Genomic DNA, 19,514 nt, shown 5'->3' on the forward strand with positions numbered 1-19,514 from the left:
AAAATACAGCAAGCCTGTTAAGCCTCTAAAATTATGTTTACTCCCATTTGAATTGTTAGAGCCAGACAGGTAGGCAAGACAGCCCAAACACAAGACCCAGACTCTGCATGAACCGAAAGCCACCCTAGAGCTACAGTGAAACATGGGTTTAACTTTCCCAGAGATTTTATCTTGTAGCATTGGACAAACTATTTCATTTGCCTGGGCCTCCATATCTTATCTGTGCAGAACAAAGACTGTCATGCCATGCACTTTGCTGCTTAGTGGGATGAGGCTCATACATGAGTTGTGGGCATTGGTAAAAATCTCAATACTTGGGGGATAACCAAGAGTTTTGCCAATACAAAACATTCCAAAGAGAGAGAAAGCACATTTAAATTAGGCTGCAAAAATATACAGCCAGGATATATTTTTAAGAGTATGAAGTATTCAAAATGAGCTCTGATCAGAGGTGTTAGGTCTGCACATCTGTACTGATATCATCCCAGCTGGCTCAGAAAATGATGACCATTTTCTGGTGTTATTTGGTTAGACCAGAAGAAGTCTCTTAGGGATAATTAGTAGTTTTGCATAGTAATCACAGAAAGCAATTTCTCCTGCTTTAGTTTGTAAGAGACCTCCCAGCATAAAATTTCTACTAATAAATGTTTCCCTATTGCTGGCAAAGCATTTTTATAATGCTTTAAGGATGTGCACTAGTGGTTTCCTCCAGGAAAACCTCCCTGCTAGTGTCAAGGAGCTGATCCCAAAATCCAAGTGAGAGAGGTCAAATCTAAGAAAATATAGTAAAGTCTGATGCCAGAATTAAACTGTTCACTGATGCTTTGATCGTCCCCATGAGACATTGTGATGGGGGGATTAAATGGACAATAAACATTCTAGGGCAGCTGGAGTATATCAGGTCTGCCACAGGTAAAGGATTTAGCCTTCTACTCAAAAAACAGCATGGCTGCAGAAGGTATAATGGGAGTTGTGCAGTACTGAACTGATTTAAACTTACCTGGTCATCCATGATAGACAGGAAGTTGTTAAGAAAAAAAAACAAAGAGAGGGGGAAAGAGAAAGAAAAACCAGAAAGAATAACAGGTTAACATTATTATTATTATAATTTAAAAATATAATATTAACATGAAAGCCAGGCCAATATTTTTTGAAGGCTTTCACAGGGACCCCTAAATATTTTACACAGGTTAATACAGATATATTGGTCTTAAAATTTTCAAAGTTCCAACCAGATTGTTTCAATTCTCAGCATTCAAAACAGTCACCTAGTCCAGCATCAATGACACATTCCCACTTTCTCCAAAAATACCCCTGCAGCCTTGTTTGTTCCAGGGAAAACTCTTGCACAGGACTTGTGCTCATTAAAAAATAAAAAATTGACCACATTATGTATAAAGCTGCTTAAGATTGCTTTCTATAAATAGAGCATTTCTTCTTAAGCACTACTTTAGCCTCAAATTGCTGAGTCTGGAGCAGGAATTGCTAAGTGAAATTCCATGCAGAACAGATTTGACTTGAAGATATGTAAACTCCTAAATGAGTGTAGTTAGTTTACCTGTCTTGTGTTCCTGATGCATGTGATTCCTTTGACTATTTCGTACTTTTTAGCAGTACGAAATAAACATTTGTCCCTAAATTTTTCCTAAAAATATTTACTATAGTTCTTGTGTGTAGAACCCATTCAGCATCCCAGCCAAAGGATAGAAATAATATGTGAATTAGTTGACCAGTTTCACATCACTGATTAAAGAAAAAAACAAGTAACTGGACAACAGAAGACCAATTCCTAGGCTTCAGTTCAGTGAGCAGCTTTAATGAATGTAGTCAAATAATGAGGAGTTCAGAAATCAAGAACAAGTCAGAGAAAGAAGAGAAGGTTGAACTTACTGGCTGCTGTATTTGTGGTGTACATTTCTGTTGTGAGGCTGATACTCTCCTCTTTTATATTTTTCTTACCACCATTGCTAAAGCCCTGGAGCTCTTTATCCCTTCTGTGTGGCTGGGGCTCCTGGAACTGCTTTATGTCTTTTGTGGTGTCATACTTACTTGCACTGAAAGCTTCTGAGAACAAATTTACAGTTATGTATAGCCTCACCTTTTACATGTCATCTTAGTAAAGAGACATTATAAAATTTCCATTTCTAGCCTCTATTTCAGGTTTTATAAATCCTTCTGCTTCTAATTACATCAGGCTGAAGACAGCAGTATAAATGTTAGCACCACAGACTGATCTGCAAGGAATGGTAGACATCTATTTTAAAATATAAATCATCAGAAAAGGCAGTGATTTTGTATAGTCTCTTTTTTTTTAAATACTAGGCTTTAATTCACAAGGGAGCACAAAAGCTTTGACTGCTTACCTTGTAATTTGAGATCAGTTGAGTGGAATTAATGGAACTACATTATTAAGAATAGAAGGAATCGGCTAAATTTTGTCAAGGGTTGTGGCTTTTATACTCTTCCTTACATGAAACACAAGAGATTTAGAGCTAATACATAGAATGAAGAAAAAAAAAAATTTCTTTATAAAGTATATGAATAGTGACTGCTCTGGGGGTTAATCAAGGCAAACCTTGAGGCTGAATTACCAAGAGGAGCAGTGGATTTCCTTAGAAACAGCTACTGTTTTACATAGTCCAGGCCATTTCTTTGCTGAGTGAAAATTGATATCCTTGTATTTTGGGAATGAAATGCAGGAACTGCTGCTGCTTGAAACAGTGAAGCACTGATGCAAGCTACCTGAATACTGGGAAATAGCTTTCATTTGTGGTTCTGAATAGTTAGCTAGGTGGTGCCTTCTTTATGAAGTGTGCCAGGCACACCCCAGGGTAAGGATTGAGCCAGGGATTACCTGAGAGCATGTTCCCCCTGCAATTCCATCAGACAGGACGGGTACCTGCAGAACAGGCACCGAGAGCTGGCCAGGGTGCTCCGTGCTGGCTTTGCTAGGCTGATACGGTCAGGGAGCCAGCATGCAGGTCGGGGTGTTGTGGCCCAGGTGAGCAGGGAGCTAGACAGGTACAGTCCTGCCTGGGGGGTGCCATGGCTGTTGGGCTGTCTGTCCCCTGTTTGATGCCACTAACAGCAGGGGTACCACGGGGTCTGTCCTGGGACTTGTCCTGTTTAACACCAATGACCTGGAGGAAGCAACAGAAAATACTTCTGTGGGGTTTGCAGGTGACACCACACTGGGAAGACCAGCTGACAGGCAGGAGGGCAGGCTGCAGGAACAGGCCAGCATGGATGCTGTTGGACATAGATGGGAACAAAGCTGTGCTGCCTCATAAAAGCAGAGGATGTGACACAAAATGTACAGCTCCTTCTCAGCCTCCTCCAGCTGTCTTGTTTACAGTGCAGCTTTACTTGTTAGTGGTATTTTGTTTAATCTCTCTTTGCAGGTGATCTACTGGGCATTGACCAGTGCCAAGGGCAAGGAAGCATCATTCCACAGAACTATGCTTACTTCAGCTTTCAGTATGTTACTGTTTCCCTTCTTGTCCCTCAGGCCCTCATAAATCTCATAAAATCCTTTTCAGATTGAAATCCTGCTCTTTCCAAGCTGTAGCATGTTTTACAGCATGTATTTCTCTATAGTTATCTTGGTCTCTTGTTGGCAGTCTTTAGGTATCAGTTCCTTGGCTGGTAAATATCTTCCTTATTCTTAAATCTATCCCCTTGCTTTTGTTCAGAGCAATGCACGGGGATAATAAATTGGCCCACAAGTGCCTGAAATGGCTTAGTTCTTTCTGTCACACCAGTGTTTCATAATACTGAATCCTGGGAATGTCTTGAAGAAGCCAACAGCATCTTCCCTGCTTGCACATCTCCCAGAAGAGCTGCAAGCTGCCCAGATTTCTCTAGTAAACTCACTCAATGGATGTCCTTCCATAAACAGTGTTCCAGTAGTTTAATAGATTTATTCCAGAATATGAAAATAAACAGTTGTTCCAAATGCCAGTTTTAAGACTTGCAAAATGGAACTATGTACATGCATAAGATGAGAGCATAAATCAGCTCAGTAAAACAGCTTTGTAAATATTTATGAGCACAGGGCTCCTCATTTCACACATTTTACTCCTTCTCTGTCCTCATCTTAAGTTTTCACTTGCTTTAGTTTATGGCTGGTAGTTTGGGCTGGGTACCTGACATTGCTGAATTGCTGCCTGTTTTCCCTGGCATTGCACATACCACAAACCTAGACCTTTAGTGACTGGAGGTGAATGCATGATCTGTAGAAAGAAACACATTTGCATGGAGGGGCATATTCTGAGTTCTGATGGACCCACACTGTGTTGTGTGAAGTTCAGCAGGCACTGATGAGCTAAAGCACAGCCTGGAGTTTCCTGCTTGAGCTGCCACCCCTCATCTGGCTGCAGGTGAGGCAGGACCCACATTTCCTCTTTGTGGTGATATCAGAATGGGGCTGGTTATTCAGAAGGGTGAGGAAAGGAAGATCAAAAAGATGGTCAATAGGATGAAAGATAAAGGTGTGGAATGACAAAGATGTGAAGCAGCTGTGAAAGAACAGTGGCAAAGGAATCAGAGCTGCCAGGACACAGCAGAAACAGTCTAATGGCCCTACAGAGATGGATTATCATCTCATGCAAAAATCTTTGTCTCCCTGTCCACCTTCTCCTGTGGCCATGATCCTTCCCCACACATCCTGGCCTTCTGGTGGCACTTGGGAGAGGAAATGACATTTTCACTCCTTCCTTTGCAGCAGTCACAGAGGAGAGCAGAAGGGTGCAATCATACAGACATTTTCTTTTCAATTTTTACAAAGGTGTGCATGTGCTCATTATTTCCATTTGTGTCCATATTAGTGCTGGAATTTCTATTACTCTTCATTAATTCATACCAAAATCTCTGCATTTTCTCCCTATTTCGCTAATATCAGATCGCACCATGTTGATATAATAACCAGAAACAAATACTAAAAATAAACCTACTGAAAATTTCCAAGTGTTTTTTTAACCAGACCCTTGAAGTTCCTGAGTGGTCAGTGGACTGAGATAAGTGCTATCATTTTTCTTCTCTCTTGTCTGCTGGCTTTTCAGCCTTTTTGAACTGCAACCCACAAGGGGGCTGAGCAGGAGGTGCTTGTGGCAATTCAGGATGGATTATTCTCATTGAGGAATTGGCTTCTGCTGTTTCATGAGAGGCTTTGGCAGATCAAAAGCTGTTGCTGCTGAGATCCTGCCAGGCATGCTTTCCATGTATTTCTGTATGTCTTCACTGAAACTGTGTGGGATCAGTGGAATAGGGGAATTTGGGTATGAAAACATTTTTCATTATGTTTACACATCCTAATTAGAGATTTATAAGGACAGCCAGATATGCTGCCATTTAAAAAATTACTTGTATTTAATTGTGTTTGCATTTTTATTAGGGAAATAGAGAAAGATAACTTATTAATTTAAATTCAGACTTATCAGAAGATTTCTGTACATTGTACCAATTTACATCATTTAATGTCTTAGCATGCATTTAATCATATTTATGCAAATTTAAGTGTCTTCCTGACTGCAGTGGTATCATTCATTAATAGTTATCCTGAACTCTGATGATCATAGATTTGGCATAATCCCAAAAAAATATTTTCTTCAAAAAATAGATTTTGGAAAGCTTATTGGCAATTCTTCCTGAAGTTGTGACTCATTTTGTATTTTTAGACACTGCTCAAGCACAACTGCTGGTGTACTTGAGGAAAAGAAATGCTCTTTGATCAAGTAGGATGTTTGTCTCTGGTGAGCTGTGCTTAAGGCTTTTATTCTTTCATTTGCATAGTCTGCAGTCACTGGCATTCCCCAGGGATCAATACTGGGCCCGTTCTTTTCCTGCTTGTTTATCAGTGGCATAGAGGCCCCCTCAGCCAGTTTGCTGATGGCATTGAAGTGGGGGAGTGTCATGGATCACCTGAAGGCTCTGCTGCCATTCCGTGGGACCTGGATAGGCTGGAGAATTGGGCAGAGGGCAGCACAATGGGACACAGCAAGGGCAAATCCTCCTGAGGTGGGGAGGAAAAGCCCCCAGTGCCAGCACAGACTGGGGACTGACCTACTGGAGAGAGCTCTGTGGAGAAGGACCTGGGGTTCCTGTGCATGACAAGCTGTCCATGAGCCAGCAGTGCCCTTGTGGCCAGGAGGGCCAATGGTGTCCTGGGGAGCATTGGGAAGAGTGGCCAGCAGGTTAAGGGAGATGATTCAGCCCTGGTGAGGCCACCTCTGGAATGCTGTGTCCAGTTCTGGGCGCCTCAGCTCAAGAAAGATCAGGAGCTACAGGAAAGGGTCCAATATAGGCCACAAAGACAATGTGGGGTCTGGAGCATCTCCTGTGAGGAGAGACAGCAGGAGCTGGGCCTGTTCTGTCTGGAGAGGACTCAGAGGAGATCTCATTAATGCATTTAAACCTCTTAAAGGAGGGTGCCAAGAGGATGATGCCAGGCTCTTTAGTGACAGGATGAGGAGCAACGGCCATAAGCTAAAACATGAGGAAGAACTTCTTTCCATTTAAGTTGGCAGAGCACTGGAACAGGCCACCCATGGAATGGATTCTCTATCTGGAGACTTTCAAAACCTACCTGGATGAGTTCCTTTGTTACCTGCTCTAGGTGACCCTGCCTTGATGAGGGGGTTGGACCAGATGATCTCCAACCCTAACTCTTGGTCTCTTCCAACCCTAACTATTCTATGATTCTGGTATAGTTAGTCAAAAAATAGATAAGGTAAGTAACTTAACTTCCAAGTGTGTCCCTTCACTTCATGTTTCCTGATGGCCAGTTCCAGGCAAGTTGCATCCATGGCTTTCTTCAGCCCCCAAGTTGCTTCTTCAAGATATAATGATCTGCTCATCCAGAACAGGGCTGGGGTGCAATCCACGTTATGATGAGCCGAGGATCAGTGGAATTTAAAAATGTGGAGCAGCTGCCATGAACATTTCAAGAGCACCCTGAGAGCAATTAATGATGACACCACTCTCCATCTACTTCCTAGAAAAAAGAGAGCATCATTCTGGTGTCTTTAACAGAACCCCTGTTTCTTTGAAATTAATTAAGAACAGGAATGTATCCTCATACTAGCAGATACCCTGTGTAGATAAACAAGCCATGTCTGAGATGTCTCCTTGAATGTGCAGAAACAGTTCTTTTTATGCAAAAGAGAGCAGCATACAAACCCTCAGAAGCAGTGGTCGTGATGTTGCATACCTGCTTTCACTGCAGTCCCACTCCTTCATCTTGGACAGTCTAGGACTGGATTCCCTGATGAAGATTCCTCTTAAAATTATGCCTCTCCAGAGACCTGAGATTGTCAAGGACCTCTGTTTGCAACACTAACTACAGTAAATGCTATTGTATTATCCAACAGTAGCAAATTAAATAATCCCACTCCCGTCACTTTCTAACAGGATCATGTTAAAGGGATTCCTCTGGGATGGAGAGTAATAATTTGCTAATTCCCCTCAGTATTTCATGCTTCTCAGTATTGCAGCTAATTTTCTCTGAGTACCTTATTAACATTCACAATGACTTTGCAGTCCCACCCTAATAGCTCTCTGCAGAGGCAGTGACTGTGAAGGTGAGAGCTGACAGTGACACATTTTCCTCCTTTTTCCTCTACAGACTGTATTATCCTGGCTTCCATCCACTGAGGGCTGTCCAGCTGATGCGAGTGGGCAAATTGCAGTACAGTCAAGGCATGGTTCCTCAGGCATTGGAAACCTTGAAACAGGTCAGGATGGTGAAATATTTTTTCTCTATCCCACTCCCTTGCTTCCCCCAAAACTGCTGTGTGATTCCCCCTCATGCCTTTGGATGCTCCTCACCACTTCTTCCAGCAGTGGTGTTTCCCCAGGCTGCAGCTGGTGGGGTGATGGGTCACTGTTGCTCAGCACAGCATTTCAGGCACTGACATTCCCAAGCATCAGTCACAGCTAATTACAGTTTGATAGCTCAGAGGTGCCTGGCTGAAAAATCACTTTTAGTTCTGAAGAGATAAATTGTTTCAGTGGTTCATATGTTCCTTATTCCCATAGCAAAGTGATTCTGAGAGCACTGAAAGGACAGGAGCAGGAGGAGAGCTGCAGTTTCTACCCTCCTTATTCCCTATCAGGTTCCGTTATTTCAGGCTGGAAAACTTTGTCTTTAAATTGTGAGCCACACTGAAATCAACAGGCATGTCCCTTGATCCTCCCTATTTCTTGTTGTTCATCATCTTTGATCTGGTTTTGCAGCTATACTTTGTTACATTTCAGCTTTAAGCCATCCCTCTTGCACCTGAGATGACTTTTGTATTCATTTCCTTGTACATCAGGCTCTTATTTGTCCTGCTGTTATATTGCTGTTAGTATCATCTTAAGTATATTAAATAATCCCTTTCCATGTGCAACATGTCCTCAGGATGTAGAATCTTGCCTCCCATCTCAAGCCCTCAATCACTGCTGAGGTGCTTTTCTCCCCCTGGAAAATGTGCTGTCTCCAGTTTCCCTCAGAAAGGTCTCATTCGCTTATGTTATTGATTGTCCTGTGATCAGCTTGCCCTGAAGACACTACATGCTCCCTGTGGCTCCCTGTGCTGGCTCTTGGCTCCCCTCCAGTTCCTGACACAGCTCCTGGTTGCCTTTGCTGGGTGCTGCCAAACCCCACCTGGCCCAGCTGCTTGCCTGTGTCTGCTGGGCAGGAGCAGGCCCAGCTCTGGCGCCAGTGTTGGAAAGAAGTGAAGAATTTGGCTCTACATTCCCTTCAATCAATGTCCATGCTGTATGAAGTGCTGGGTGGCAGCTGCTTGGGACAGAAGGGGATGGGTGTCTCCACTGGAGGTGAGGGAGGGGTGCTGTTCCCCTCCTGCCCAGGTCCCCTGTAAAGATAACATCAGTCATGACTCTCTAGGTGTTAGTATTCAGTACTTACCTTTTCTTCAACCCCCATATCTCTTTGGTGATTAATGATGCAAGCTGAATAATTTTCATATGTTGAAGTAATAAATTAGTATTTAATATGATGCCAGTCTTGCTAAGTCTTGGTATAACTTAAATCTTCACTTGATATATTTTACTTGAATTATAGCCAATTCTGATCATTATAAAGCAGGCAGAAGAGTAATCAATTCTATTTTATGTATTATTCAGAAGTATGTCATATATCTGTCATGTGCCAGGTAATCCCTCTGCTCTTTCCCCCAAAATATTTATAATTTCCAAACATTCAGACTTTCCCTTTTAGCAGTGGAATGAGGCTCCAGTCAGAGGAGCTTCTGTTTGCATTGACACTGCCACAATTATATCAACAGGCATTGTTCTAATTGCATTTCTAATGTGATACTGCATTAGATTAAACTGGAGCAAATTCCCCTAGAGACAATGGAATGCTGCTGGTCAGTGAAGGTGGACATTGCAATGGGGATTTATGTGTTTTTGGTGAAGAAGCTGCCCATTGCAAGCCAGATTGCTACACTGTGATCCCTTGGAAACTGAGCAATGCCGAACACAGAAACCTTTTCTAGGCTGTGACCTCCTCTTTTATCAGCAAAGGGACATTAAGGTGCTGCTTGGCCTTCTGTGTCATACTTCAGTGAGCCTGTAATGGAGGCTCCATTGGTGCTCTCCAAGGACACAGTGAGTGCCTTACAACTGAGGTGTAGAATGTCGTGGCTTTCCCCATTCCCTATTCAGTCTCCCCATTTTCACCCAAGTGTGGGAGAAGGAGAGACTGAACTCCCACTCCCTGGGAGCACAGCTGAGAGGAGGAAGAACTTCTTGCCATCCTGTTTCTCCGTGTAACTTCTTCAGATGAGCTCTGAAACTGATTCACTTCCTTGCTTTCTACACTGGAACAAATTAGAGGAAGATATAATTCCCAGTTTGTTGTGACTAAAGGATGTGATTCTTAATATTACTCAGATAATGTCCTAGAGTTATATGAGAACACAATTTGCCCCTTTGTGATTAGATGTGTCAGCAGAGCATGCCACATGCTCAGAGCAGAAACTCGATTACCTTCTCTGCTTCATTACTCTTCTTAATACACTCTGACACTGAATAGCAGCACCCTGTTGGAACCCTCGTCAGACTAATTTCACTGTGGCATTAGGAAGAAGGATATGGAAGGTGCTGAGGAATTGGGATCTGAGTGGAATTCACCTCAGATATAAATCCTGTTTAATCAGGCACAGCCTCAGAGCTGCTGGGGATTGACAGCCTCTGCAGCAGATACATGCTCTGTTAAAATCAGGGCTTGGCTCTGCAGCCCAGCCCTCACTGCTGCTCTCTGTGCCACAAAAAAATGAATCACTGTCCTTAATACCTTGCTCTTAGGGCCCTATGGGTTTAGCTCTCTGCCCTGCAGCCCTGAAGAAGGCTTAAATAATGTTGAGGGCTTTAAGTTGGCCATTAGAAAGAAATCACCCTCTAAACTTATATTAGGCCCTGCAGAACCTTATTTGCTAGATTTTGAAATAGAAGTTTTACAGAGAGGCAATACTCCTCTGGAATGAAAACTGAAGGTAGTATTTTACCACCAACATTTTATTTTTAAATTTATATACATATATATGAAAGATCTAGTAGAGGACAGATTGAGATATAGGTCTGGAAAGCTTTTGTCAGCAAAACACAGGAACTGGAGCCCAGTTTGAAAAACAATTTGAAGTGTCTGTCATGGCATGGACATGGGAGTACTTTTGTCCCCCATGAGCTGATGGGTATGACCATCTTGTCTCATGAACATCTACAACAGGTACTGTACAATTTCCCTTCTTATAGAATCCCCTGTTGTGGAGGCAAAAAGCATAGGAACTGGGGTAAAATCCTTCCCAGGTCTCACAGGAACACTGAAGAAATCCCTTCTCTAGGCGTTTGCTTCAAACACTGAGTTGTTTACCAGCTGTCATTGATGGTATTCCTGTGCCTGCTTTAACAACCTGTACTCTTCAATCAAGAGAGATGGAAAAGCACAGATATTCCTTCTGAAATACTAGCCTAATACACTTCCTGCCACTCTGGCACATGGCCACTGGCTTCCTGCTTTCCCTGTGACAGAGCTGTGCCATCCTGCACCTGCCCACGCTTCCCCACAGCCATGGCCATGGCCATTCTGTCCCATCCCCCTGCAAATCAGGCACAAACACCTGCACTGCTCCTCCTTTACACTCAGGGAGCAGCAGCCCTTCCTCTGCTCTAATGGGGTTTATATTCTTCAGGGCGTAGCTGATGACACCGTGGCCTGTGTTGCCATTGCAGATTTTCATAATTACATTTTCTCTTTTAGCTGGGAGACACAGACCACACAGAGCACACAAATCTGCTCAGCCTCAGCTCTGCTGGTGAGCTGTGGGATTGGGAGCAGGGGAGTGGGCAGAGAACCCACCCACATGTTCCTGCTTCTGTCCAGTAAAACAATTCGTTGCACTGGAGCTGAAATTATCCCCAGTTTTGCACTGACCTTTGCCAAAACAGCTACATAGCCTAATACCAGTTGAATTTAGGGATTACTCAAGTCATTGCTGTTCTAACTTTGATGTAGCTGGTTCTGACTCATATAGCAGTGTGTGAGATGGTACATTGCATAAAAATTATTTCCTCCAAGGAAACAAACGTATAAAGACTGAGTGCTTTTTTCTGCCATACTTATGAAAGAAAAGAAGTGGAAATAAAATGTTGGAGGTGGGAGAAAGGCGGCAATGGTAGCATTAACTCAAGATTAGGTTTGATGTTAAGGATTATTGGTCTTTAATGGAGGTATATCTATACAGACATCTCTGGCTGTGCATCTCAGGGTGTCAGGGTCCAAGTCCATCACTATGAGCCTGACCTCTGTCCTGTAGTGGGGCTGAAGATCCAGGTCAGCTGCCCCAGGACTGTCACTCAGACGTATCCAGATGCACAGCTCTTAGCATGCATCATTCACAATAAATCCATCAGCTTTCTGGGACAGGGCATGCCAGCACTGTGCACCAATATGTCAGGATCCAGGGCCAATTCACCCAGCCACTTTGCTCTAGGGTGATCCTCTCCCCTTCTAGTTAGTCTGGGTTCAGCTGCATGTTACAAAATTTCATATTCCTGATTTTTTTTCACATTTCTTTGCCATTTCTAAAAGCAATGAAAACGTTTTTCCATCTTTCTTTTTAGCGGTGTAAATTTTATCATTTAGTGGTAGGGTGCTGTGGTAACTTAAAACATATTTGACTCTTTTTAGAATTCCTTGCTCACTATGTTTTGTTTTGACTGATATTTCAGCTTGTTTTTTCAATCTTGTGCTGCCTCCCTCTTTGAACATTTAACAAACTTGACGCAAAAATAAACAGTGCTGGAATTTTCATATGCCTGCCAGTCTTCATAATTTGGAAGTAGGGTTTCATTCATTCATTCCTTCCACAAAAATATATATTTACTTTTGTCTATCCAATTTAAATTAGGCCTCCTCCTCAACATTTCTTCCCCAAGAAGAAATGCTGCAATTCAAAGCCAATTTAGCTGAATTTTGTCAGCTACTGGACAAGGAACCCTTTGAAACATAGGCTGCATTTAGTTTTTTGCAATTATTTGGTTTAGGATGATGAAAAATCTCTGATCTTTTCTCCTGCCAGTACACGACTGGCTCCCTTGTTCTATCTTCAGAAGTGCTGAATCAGCTTCCATCTAGGATTTCCCTCTTTGCAGGAGGAATTTAATAGAAGGAAGAAACAGAAATGACATATGAAAAGTGATGATCTAAACAGGAGCTGAGCAAAGGGCATTTCAGACATGTGTGTGGCAGGAAATCAGCAACACTACAGGCAACATCAGCAAGCAAGCAAGCATAAATTAGCCCAGCAGTAGAAGATGACAAACATACAGAGAAAACAGTCCCTGGCAAAAGCAGCACAGACCCATTCCCCTGCATGCCTTTTGACAGTGAAACTATAAATGTCCTCATTTGTTTTGAAACTATAAATGTACTCTTTTGATGCTATGTATAGTTACTCCTGATAGAGTTAAGGTACTTTATTCCATGGGTTAAGCATTAATCATTTCTAGTTTTACAGTACTTTCAGGCTTCTAACATCATGAACATCACTGTCATCCTTTAAATAATGTATCAAAACCTTGAGTGTTGTAGTTGACCAATCTTGAAACAGCCTTCATGTCTCAGTGGAAAATGAGCTCTCTCTGCTATTCCGTACACTCAGTTGTGCAACATATTTGTGGGTTTGAACACCTGGAAATAACGTGTCAATGCCTCCTTCTTTGTCAGGCACAAACCACCATGCACTTTAGGATGCTTCACTCCTATTTCAGCCATGCCATGCAGGTGCCAGCCCATGTGAGGACCAGTTCTTGCATCCCACCCTGCTCCAGGGTGCAGCCCTTTGCATGGTCTGCACAATGACTAACATGTCCCTTTCTGTTCTTTCCTAAAGGCCTATAATATTATGAAGGTGACCCATGGGACAGATCACAGCCTGATGAAAGCCTTGATGGAGATAAAGGAAGAGTGTGAGGCCATGATGAGAATACAGTGAAGATAATCTCTAGTCTGGAAAACAAAGTATTCAAGGACAAAGATCATGTTTTTTATTTAATTGTGAAGCTTCTCAATGGTTTTACTGTCTTTTCTTTAGGTCCTATTTGCTTTACAAAAAGGTTTAGTCTCAGTTTTGCTGCATGGTCTGGATTGAGTTGGTGTTTGGCAGAATTCCTGTAATTTTCAGAGGATTTTTTTGTCATCAATCATCAGTCTTATTGACAATAACTAACAATACATAATTATTTGATTGCAAGTATTGGGAAATGCATACAGAGTGTTCATCAGTTACAAAGTGATCTAATTTCATTGATATCAGCAGTCAATTTTTTATATCAGTTTATGCCGGTGATTAGGAATCTCTTGTCAGACACATTATAAATTAACCAAATATACTTTTTTGCTTTGCCTTGCCCTTTGGTATGGTTTCCAAAAGCCTGATCTAGTGCTCTTTGACATCAAATAAGTTTCCCAATGTTTTATATGGGATTTTCTTCCCTCCCAATAGATCTGCAGGGCTTCGTCTGTCTTCTTCTTCCATTTCATACCTTATAATATTGAAAACTAAAATGGATTAAATAAAAAATTTTATCATAGGTGGAAATTGCTTACTCTGCTTTTTCTCCATTTTGCCATCTTCAAGAGTTTCTCACTTCATAACAGTTTTAAAAACAGATATTTGGACCTTTGAGCTCAGTTCTATGGCTTCTAGACCTTTCTGAGTCTGTGGGGTTTGAATGTCACATCCCCAGTTAGAGAAGCCCAGAGACCTACAGATGAACATTGTCATCCCTGGGGAAGACAAGGATGTCCTGGAGAGCACAGGCACACTATTTCCCCATGCTCATCAGCAAGAGACTTGTTCTTGCCAGAGCTGTTTACTTCCATTTTTAACACAGAAACAAATATTAACAAAAGCCAATATTTATGAGGGACATTGAAACTTAAATAATTTAAGGCCTTTGAAATTATTGCTTCAGGTGTGTCACTCCTCTAACAATTTATTGCTGCTACTCCAGCCATGACTGTTACTTCATTAATCCATCGTTGTTGTAAAGTCAGGCTTTTTTCACACCAGTAACCTGACACCATTAATTATTACAAGATGAGAACACATTTAAAAAGAAAATGAACACTGTGGGCGTAATTTACAGCCATGGCACACGAATGCCAGGGCTGAGGAAGATATCTCCTTTCAAGACGTTTGAATTTGTTCCAGCGTTTGGAGCGTTCACTTGCCCGGCAGTAATGTGCAGGCAATAACCTCTGAAATGCACTGCATTTCTGGAGTACATAGCATGGCTTGCTGCCAGAGGCCAGCTCCTATCAGCCACCCAAGAAGTGCAGTAATCCCCACAGAAATTCACTGCTTGGTTGGGTCTTCCTGCTATTATAAAAAGGAAATTGTCTGGGGGAAAAGGTCAGACCTTTGCCCTTATTGGGAGTTCTGACAAAGTACTGATGGACAACCAGTCTTCAATGCCTATTTTCTAGTTTTAAATGGGCACATGCACATTGGAATTTACATGATTTTTGTGTAAAGATCGTGCTTATGTTATCTCGTGTTTACATATCTGGTACTAAGATTTGCAAATGGAGGGGATCTTAGGTCAGGGGATGCATTAGTTTGTGCAGCAAATCGTGGGAGACAGCCCAGAAGCCCTCAGGCATGCAGACACATGTGCAGGTATGAACTGCTGCACTGTTTGCTGGGACTTCTGCTGCAAGGACACCTCAACATCCAAGGTAGGAGCTGGGGGAAAGGCAGAGATGCCTGCTGCCGTATGAGAACAGCTACTTTACAGCAAGCTGAAACCTCTACCTGTGCTGGGGCCTTCTCTCCAGCAGTGTCTTCTCTGAGGAGACACTTAGAGAAAAGGTGCAAAGGGAAGAGTTCAGTGACAGCCTGATGGGGAACAGAGAAGGAGCGTGCTGCTGGCTGTGGAGTGTCCCAGCAGCAGCTGTGCTGCCAGGAGGGCAGAGCTGTTGGAAATCCATCCACATCCCAATGCTCAATGCAAGAAACTGAATGGGCACCAGGATTCTCATTCTCATTCGTGGGGGGCATAACCCGTGCTTTACATTAATTACTGTTGATGCAAAACTTCTTTCAGCTTGGTCAAGGCAAGAGTCACATTTTGTGGTTGTTTTCAGTCATTTACTGAGCAATTCCCCTTGGAGATTCCCATGCACTAACACCACCAGCACTGCTGCAGGGGAGGTTGTTGTGGGCAGATTTTTTCTCCTGGTGGTCCTGCTCCAGTCTATTTTCTGCAGAGAATGCTGATCTGTGATTGTGGAGGGATTTACCTGAATGCATCCTTTGAAAGTGCAGCAGCAGGCAAGGGTGCCAGGGAGGAGGCAACATTAGATAAGCACTCATTTCAAATCAAGTAATGTTATCTTTGCACAGACATCATGTTTCAGTTTTCATGAATAATATCTGTCAAATTTTTCAGGTGCTGGTATTAGTGGTAAGATAAAGATGCTAAAGTCAGAAAGAGGCAGACTGCAACATTATCTGTAATGCTGGCAGGTTTGCTGCTTGATTCCCACAGGTTGGAGGCTTTTCTTTTGGAATGCAGTGGTTACTTGAGTTCACCTCAAGTTTTAGGAATGCATTTTGAGTTACTTGTGTTTTGTCACTCTCCCTTAAATTAGTTCAGGAAAAAAACAATGTTGGATTGCACTCAGAGGGAGCAGAATCACACTATGTGTTTGGAAGAAAAGCAATAGCAGAACACAGGGAAAAAACCATGGGGAATGATACAGCTTTGCTAAGAATAACTGATTACAGTTGAACAGAACATTTGTCTTATACAAAAATAAATGCTCCCTAAACTCTGTTATTTCTTTAAGCATGGCATAATTCTCTGTATCCATGCCCCTCAAGGGTGTTGACCTGAAGTTGGAAGTAAAAACTCTACAAGACCTTGGCAAACAGACTATTATCCAGTGCATAGTAGAGGTAGTAGAAAGTAAAAAAATGCAATGAGGGAAAATGCAGTAAACCAGTTTTTTAGAGCTTTGACCTCTTTGAGTCTATCAACCTGTGTGTGAAGTCTATCGTGCATGGGTTTATGCCAAGAAAACTGCCCCTGAAAAAAAACTGAGCTTTTTTTTTCTGTTTCTCATTGTAACCCTCTTCCCTGATAGCTAGGTTTTTTAATGAGCCTTTCTTAGACTTGTTATTTTTTTACAGAGCGTGTTTATGAAATACAGAGACTATTTCCACACACAGTATATTTCAAGTAGTCCCTGGGCCCTGTAAAGCTCTTAATGAACAGAGTTCCATTTTTCACAGAGGTTGTGCCAATTGTGAGGATTTTTTTATCTGAAACAGAATTAAACCTCCCATAAGACAAGAAGAAGGAGGAAGGTCTTAAAATTATGGACATGGAGTTCTGGCGTGGCTTCTCTGCTGCACCAGAAATTGTGTCTGACCTTGGGCAAATCAGACAGGGTTAGACATCCATACTTGAGTTTCCTTATTGTTGATCCTTGGGAAATAATGAAGGGAAGGGAAGGGAAGGGAAGGGAAGGGAAGGGAAGGGAAGGGAAGGGAAGGGAAGGGAAGGGAAGGGAAGGGAAGGGAAGGGAAGGGAAGGGAAGGGAAGGGAAGGGAAGGGAAGGGAAGGGAAGGGAAGGGAAGGGAAGGGAAGGGAAGGGAAGGGAAGGGAAGGGAAGGGAAGGGAAGGGAAGGAAAAAAAGGAAAAAAGGAAAAAAGGAGAAAAGGAAAAAAGGAAAAAAGGAAAAAAGGAGAAAAGGAGAAAAGGAGAAAAGAAAAGAAGAAACTGGCTATGCCTCTTTCAATAACTCTGCCTCACATGAATATGTTCAGTTTGGTGTAGGCGTATTGTCCAGTTTGTCAGAGCTGTAGCAACACGGCAGTGTCTGTGTTACAGCCCTGTCATGGCTGGCTGTGGGTGGCACAGGTGGGAGTGGCATCACTGTCGTTGCCATTGTAGCTACAGGTATTACTCTGTGAGAGTTCCTCCACTGCTGAGTGCCAAGCATGGGCACAGAGCAGTGAGCTGCTCCTGTCTATGCTGTACCTCCTCCAAAGCTTTGTTTCCACCCATAGAGCTTCAACAACATCTAGAGAATAGTCAAAAAGTCCAAAGCAAGTGCTTTTCTTTATTTCAGACCTAAGCCATGTTAGAGTTCTTCTTTTCCTTTTCTCTTTTATTCTTATTCAGATTACTATTTTCTCTTTCCTTTCAATGTACATTTTTCCAAACAAAACTCCTTTCCTTTTTTACAAATTTAATTAGCCTGAAAATAGATTTGTTATGGCTCTTTTATAAAGGGCACCCTACAAGAACATCAAAGTGTGACTTTTCCCTGCCCTGAGCAAAAGGAGTGCACCTTACCTGAAAGTCTGTGGTCTGCAATTCTTGCCATTTAGCACAATGGTTTATGTTTATCCCCACAGCAATGATGTGTAAGCCAGGCCTATGTCATCTCTGTTAATATTTCCTGGGGAAAGCTCAATGTTTTTATTTGCTCTGCACTTCTGATCAACATGGACAAATCAATTTTAACTCCATCATTTTTTAGAGTTTTTGTAGGTTTTAATAAGAACCTTAGAGATTCCCTCCCCCCATATGAAAGAATAACTCAGGCTTAGTAATTAGGCTTCATACATTCACTGCTCACACCGAGGAACCTAACAGGTTCTTTATAGTTCCCAGGAGACCAATTAACCTTCTTTTAAACATATCTCTATATAGCCACTGAGACAGGCACACACAGAAATGCATACACACAACAGCCTTTTCAGCAGTCTCAGATGCTCCAGCTCCTTGTTAACCAAATTCTGATGGGGCTTATGGCAGGAGGGCAGAGCTGAAGCATCCTGCCCAAGTTCATTTTAATTCTAAAGATGACTAAATCAGGACAGATCACAATTTCTTCTAATTTCCTTTCCCCCAAGACAGGAGGTAGAGAATAATCACACAGCCTCTTCTATGCCTTAAATTCCCTTCCATCTCTTGGGGTGGAGCAGGCACCATTTGCTGGTCCCGTTACCTGCTCCTAAGGTACCAGCTAAGGAGCCTGCTCTCCCATCTCTGTTTCAGTCAAGGGCTGGTCTAGTGGGGCTGACAAGCTGAGGAAAGAGCAGTGATTTCTTCCTCCGCCCCTCCAATTCAGCAGCTCTGATTCCCAGTCCCAGAGGCTCTGAGTAGGAAGGTGGCAAATTTACATATGTCTTGCAGGAGAACTGCACTTTAAATCACAGGTGATCCCTCTTGACAATTCCACTTGACTTTCAGAGCAAGAACCAGGAGACAGTAATAGAGAAGGGTGTCTGATGAGAAAATTAGCAGAGCACCACTCTTACCCTCCCCCAGGCCCTGTGAACTGCTATGAACAGTTCTTACCTATTTACCCTTAATGAAGCTCCTTTTAATGAAGTATTTCTTGTGCTGTCTTCCTGTTCCTGCCTCTCCTTGTGGAGCTGAGAATCCCATGATAAAACAGGTAGAGAAGAGGTTCTGGCCTGATCCTCCCTCTTCTGTCCCTTGGGGACACCCAGGTGATGTGTTACGAAGCCCTGGAGCTGCCATCCCTCCCACCAGCAGCAGCACACTGCAGGAGCCCACAGGGAGGAATGGAAAGGCTGTTGTAGTCTTAGGATGGAATTTCAGGCATCACACTGCTGTGGGGAGGAATTGCTCTCCATACCTATAGTGGCAGCCATTCAGTTAAGGGACAGCTGGTGGTCTGGGAACTGGAGCAGCAAAGATCCCAGAAGCCCAGAATAAGCTGAGCTGGAAAGGACCCTCAAGGATCATTGAATACAGCTCCTGGCCCTGCACAGCACCTTCCCCAGGAGTCACGCCATGTGCCTGGGAGTATCACTGCTAGGAGGTGGCTTCTGCTTTTCCCATTCCCTCTTCGGTCTCCTTGTGAAAGTCATGCTGAGTTCTACAGAGAGTCTTCAGTGAGGTACTGGTAATGTCTGCATTTCTGTTCTCACTAATGTCATTAACATTGTGTACCCAGCTTG

The 19,514-nt window shown here is 42.7% G+C and overlaps 1 protein-coding gene across 5 annotated transcripts in view; it reads left to right on the forward strand.

Moving 5' to 3' along the window:
• Window positions 1-14,084, forward strand: part of SMYD3 (SET and MYND domain containing 3) — a 395,552-nt gene extending 381,468 nt beyond the window's left edge. For 4 of the 5 annotated variants that reach the window (XM_064708804.1, XM_064708808.1, XM_064708807.1 and 1 more), the window contains 2 exons: window positions 7,622-7,730; window positions 13,398-14,084. In XM_064708804.1, the coding sequence (XP_064564874.1) occupies window positions 7,622-7,730; window positions 13,398-13,499 (211 nt within the window). In that variant the 3' untranslated portion in view covers window positions 13,500-14,084. The remainder of the gene's footprint in view (window positions 1-7,621; window positions 7,731-13,397) is intronic. The other variant, XM_064708805.1, reaches the window with a different exon arrangement.
• The last annotated feature ends 5,430 nt before the right edge of the window (window positions 14,085-19,514 follow it).

Source organism: Zonotrichia leucophrys, chromosome 3 (assembly GCF_028769735.1).
Source record: "Zonotrichia leucophrys gambelii isolate GWCS_2022_RI chromosome 3, RI_Zleu_2.0, whole genome shotgun sequence".
Taxonomy (NCBI): Eukaryota; Metazoa; Chordata; class Aves; order Passeriformes; family Passerellidae; genus Zonotrichia; species Zonotrichia leucophrys.